The 6,105-nt window shown below is 39.1% G+C and overlaps 1 protein-coding gene across 1 annotated transcript; it reads left to right on the top strand.

The window, feature by feature from the left end:
- LOC127839504 (tripartite motif-containing protein 75-like) lies at positions 1-5,742 on the top strand. Its single transcript, XM_052367894.1, has 3 exons — positions 1-364; positions 3,781-4,700; positions 5,384-5,742. The coding sequence occupies exons 1-3, from the start codon at positions 30-32 to the stop codon at positions 5,740-5,742; spliced, it is 1,614 nt and encodes a 537-aa protein (XP_052223854.1). The 5' UTR covers positions 1-29.
- The last annotated feature ends 363 nt before the right edge of the window (positions 5,743-6,105 follow it).

The raw sequence follows: 6,105 nt of genomic DNA on the forward strand, positions 1-6,105 counted from the left end.
CGAAACTGGTTTTATAAAGAAAAAATAAAATGGCGTCTAACTTAAAAACTTCGCAACAAAAGGGATCAGACGTATTTTACGAAGTATGTTGTTCTGTTTGCGACGAGGATGGCATAAATAATGAAGGACTGTTTCACTGTAAAATATGTTTAAAAACATACTGCGACGACTGTGTGAAAATGCACAAAAAACTACTTAAGGATCATGCGGTGTCAGCGAAATCTGATGGTGATAGCTGGTATGTTGCGAACAAAGTGGACGATACTATAGAGTTATGTGAGGAGCACACGACTGAGAAACTAACGATGTTCTGTGAAGATCATGAACAGTTGCTATGTAATTTATGTCTCCTGCTAAATCACAGGTCAGTGGGTATTAATATAAATTTATGTAAAGGCCAAGTAAAATTATACTTGTTCCGTGTATACATAATATGTTTTCACGCATTTCACACCAGAAATGTACAGTAGAATTAACGATAATAATTTAAATATATTAATAACTATATTAATTATTCTAATTTTTTCTGCAATTGTTATTACCACAACTACGCCATCTACTTCGACAACAACAACTTCTTATGCTACAACAGCAACTACTGCTAAGAGGTATGCTACTGACGCAACAATTCGACTAAAACTACTTCAAGTACCAATACTTCTACTTCTACATCTACTATAGACGACTACTACTACGACTACAACAGCAACTACCTACGTCTACTACTAACTACTACTTCTACTACTACTAGTACTTCGACTACGTCTACTACGCCTACTACCCACTACTACTTACTACGACTACTACGACGACGACTACCTACTAACGACTACTACTACTACGACTACTACGACTACGACTACTACTACTACTACTACTACTACTACGTCCTACTACTACTACTAACTTCGACTACTACTACTACTACGACTACTACTACGGGAATTACTACTGCGACTTCTACGACTAGCTCGACTACTACTACCAACTACTACGACCTACGACGACTACTACTACTACTACTACACGACTACTACTACTACTACTACTACTACTACTACTACTACGACGACTACTTCTACTACTACTACAACAACAACTTCTACTACTAGGAGTACGACGACTACTACTACAACGAGGGCTACGACTACGACTAGAACGACGAATACGGCTACTACGACTCTACGACGACTACGCTACTACTCTACTACTACGGCTATGACTTCGACTACGCCTACTAGGACTAGGACGGGGGGACTACTACTTCTTCTACTACTACTACTACGGCTACTATTGCGACAACAACAACAAGGACGACGACGACTACTAGGACTATTACGACTACGGCGACGACGACTTCTACGACGACTACTACTACTACTACGAGGACGACCACTACGACTACGACTACTACGACGACTACTACTTCGACTACGACGACGACGACGGCGACTACGACGACGACGACGACGACGACGACGACTACGACGACGACGACTACTACGACGACGACGACTACGACGACTACGACTACTACGGGACCACTACTACTACCACTACTACTACCACTACTACTACCACTACCAATACTACTACTACTACGAACACTACTAATACCACAACTACCACAACTACCACAACTACCACTGCTACCACTGCTACCACAACTACCACTACTACCACCACCACCACCACCACCATCGCCACCGCCACACTACTACTACCACTACTACTACCACTACTACGACCACGACGACGACCACGACGACCAGGACGACTACCACGACGACGACCACGACGACGACGACGACGACGGCGACGACGAACACGACGAAGACCACTAAGACGACCACGACGACCACCACGACGGCCACCACGACCACCACCACGACCACCATCAATACCACCACAACTACCACCACTACTACCACCACGACCACCACCACGACCACCACGACGACCACCAGCACGACCACCAACACTACCACGGCGACTACCACGACTACGACCACTACGACGACTACGACGACGACTACGACGACGACGACGACCCTACACGACCAGACGACTACCACGACCACACTACGAGCACTACTACGACCACGACGACTACGACGACGACTACGACGACGACTACCACGACGACCACCACGACGACGACCACGACGACCACCACGCCGACGACCACTCCTACTACCACTCCTACTACCACGACTACGACACACTACTACGACCACTACGACCACCACGACGACCACCACCACTACCACCACCACCACTACACCACACTACTACTACGACTACTACGACTACGACCACTACTGCTACCACTACTACCACCACTACTACCACTTTTACCACTACTACTACTACTATACTAACACTACTAATGCCACTACCACTACTACTACTACTACTACTACTACTACTACTACGACGACTACTACTACTACTACTACTACTACTATCACTACTTCTACTACTACTACTACCATACTACCACTACTACTACCACTACTACTACCACAACTACTAGCACTACTACTACCACTACTACTACCAATACTACTACCACTAATACTACCATACTCACTACCACTACGACTACCACTAACTTACCACCACTCCTACTAAAACCGAGACTCCTACTACCAACTACGAACTACCAACTAACTAACCAACTACTACTACCCACCACTTCTAACCACCACTACTACCACCACTACGACCAACCACTACTAGCTACTACTACTACCGACCACTTCCTACTACCAGCTACTGCTACCAAGAACTAACCAACCCACCACTAACTACCACTTTTACCAGCTACTACTACTTACTATTACTACTACTACTAATTACCACTAACCACTACTACTACTACTACGACTACTACTACTACTACGACTACTACTAACTATCTACTAACTACTATAACTACCACTACGACCACTACTACTACCATCTAACTAATCCACCACTAGCTACCCACATCTAACCACTACTCTACTACTACTACTACTACTTACTACTAACTACTACTACTTACTACTACTTCCTACTACTACTTACTACTACTACAACTACTAATACTACTACTACTACTACTACTACTACTACTACTACTTCTGTCCAAAAAGTGTCCAAAAAATCCCTATGAAGGTTTCCACACAAAAACACATTTTTATAAATATGTTTCAATATTTAATTAAATGTAAATCCAGCGTTATAAGTTGAAGCTTAGTAAATATAATATTTAAATCACTTTTCTTCTTAATTTTAAAGTGTTTGTTAGCAAAAAATCAACAACACTAGTTTACCAATTTTATTCAAAACGATGCTTTTCCCCAATAGTAAGGGGCACGGCCCCATTCCCAAAATAATAAAAAAAACGACTGTAATAACAAAAATACTACTACTTATTATGATAATAATTGTTATATCAATAATTACAATAATTACTATAATTATATGCTATTATGACTATCATTTCTGTTATTATTATTAGTATTAGTATTATTATCATTATTATATCATCAATATTATAAGTGTTGTTAGTATTTAAATATTTATTGTTATCATTATTGCTATTAAAAAACAACAACATCGTCTCCATCGCCCTTATCATCATGTTCAACAATCATCACAGCCAACATATTCATCATCACCATTATCGCCATTAATTAACATCAACATTATCAACTTGACGTAAGACTCGACATAAAATAATCAGAATAATCTACACCCATATGTTCCGTTTAACGCACATTTGCATTTCAGGCAATGCAGTAGGGTGTTTACATTGGCTGAACAGGCCAAATCAAACTCACAACGTATACCCCTTGTTCAAGTGTCGAAAGGAATAGAAAAGTCGCAGAAGCGTTTAAAGGATATGGTGGACAGAGGAAAAGATAACATAAAATCACTTAAAGCTTCTTACGAACAAATTTGTGAAGAAATACTTGATGAACGTCGACAGATCAACGAGAATCTCGACCGACTTCAGCAAAACACCATAAGAGAATTGGAATCAATTTACGAGCGCTTAAATAATTCCATTGAAGATGACACCAAGCGATGCTTAGAATGTATTTCAAAGTTAAAGATATATGGCGCTAAGCTCAAAGACAATATTCTACCTGAACGAACGTTTATGACGTTAAGAAAATGTATTGATCAAACTACTGCAGCAGATTCACTCCTAAAAAGCATGATCAAGAATGATGGAACTGATATTAAATTCCAGCCTAACCGTGAATTGATTCAATGTCATGCAGACTGCACTGATCTTGGGAAAATCATCATAGGCGATCCACAACATAACGTTGATCCAAACAAGATTGTCAGCATCGAGGACAAGTCAGAATATAATGTTCAAACAGCTACTGATAAATACCCATGTGCGATTACGGGTATATGTACGACTTCCAACGGGGATCTCGTCATTGCTGACTATTACAATCATTGTGTGAAACTCCTAAATCAGGCGTACAAGGTGATTGATCAAGTTCAGCTTCCGACTACTCCGAGGTCCATGTGTAGCATTTCCTCCTTCGAAATGGCGGTGACTGTAAGCAAACGTAAAGGGATTTATTTCCTACGGGTAGATGGCGGAAAGATTATACGAGAACAGGTTCTAAAAATGAATCATGACTGTCATGGAATTGCGCATGTCGATGCAGAAGTGTTTGTGACTTCCGGTTCTGCGTTGTACGAATACACAATGGACGGACGGTTAGTTAAGAAGTTATACGAAGATAGTACTGATGGATACCGAGGTGATATATGAGTACATTATTATTTTCCTTTTTTCGGGGTTGCTTTGCACTTTGTGTTTACATATGCATGAACATGATAAAGATGAGATCTGAGCGTAGATTGTATCAATACGGCTGTTAATTACATTGGACAGGCACATGGTGAAGGACCGACTTTAATGTTCTATAAGGGTTACAATGACGTAAATTGAAATCATGCACTTTAAAATTGTTTGACAGGTATTTCAATTATCAAAGTATCTAAATCATGACATTAATGAGTTATGTACTAATAATGTTGTTTACAACAAAAGAAGTTTAACACACTAAGCATCACATGCGGTCCCAATTTTTCAAAATTTCTGATATTTTTTAAGAATAACTGGCTTAAGTCTTTAATGTTATAAAGTCGTAATACTCTTTTAAAGTTGATTTAGTTTTTAAATAAATGTTTTCCTATTGTTTATTTCAGGTATTTTTTTTCCATTTTAAAGGTTATACATTTGAACTAATTGTTTTTTAACTATTGATATGAGAATAAGTGAGCTTACGCTAATACTATTTAGAAAGAAATCCTTATATTCAAGATTTCGTGCCAGATTGTGTAAGTTGTATTCCTCATTTAGTTGCAGGTGTTTGGGTGAGTCCTGATGGGAAGATGATCTATGTGACGGGAATTAATGGCATGCTTCGCACGCTGACCAGGGATGGAACAGTCACAGCTACGTTCCAGGATCCCGCATTCAAATATGGCATGATTACAGCTTACATACATGTGGCAGCCAGAGGGCAGGTTTTCGTCTGTGGTGACAACTCCATAAGTCAAGTGGATACAGTCGGCAAGACAATCCTCAATACCATCTCTGTTGACATTGCAAAACCTGCATCTGTCTACTTTAATGAAGAAACGAGAAAACTAATAGTTGGATTTTGGAGCCACGACAACATCAATGAGTTCAAAACAAAAACAGTTCCGACTTTTTAATTGACAAAGAAAGCAAATAAAGAAAGTAATTACAGCATTACGAAATTTATACTATTATTCATTTATTAACCGAATTTCTATTTCAATAAAATAAGAAGCTTTTATAATTAAATTCAACCTTTTTATTATTTTCCTTTTTTGTACAATTTTACATGAACGGTATTTACGTAGTGCATGTAATTTACTTTCGGTAAACGGTTGCGATTTTATTAATAGCATTGAATTTTGGTTTTGAAGTGCATGTTTGTTTTTGTATGTATTTAAGTTTTTTAGTCTTTTATTCAGATTTAATTTCATATCGTCATTTAAAATGCGTCCTAGTTATAGTCATGACAGTCAGATTAGCTACAATTAGACCGGATC

This window comes from Dreissena polymorpha, chromosome 7, assembly GCF_020536995.1.
Source record: "Dreissena polymorpha isolate Duluth1 chromosome 7, UMN_Dpol_1.0, whole genome shotgun sequence".
In the NCBI taxonomy this organism is placed as follows: domain Eukaryota; kingdom Metazoa; phylum Mollusca; class Bivalvia; order Myida; family Dreissenidae; genus Dreissena; species Dreissena polymorpha.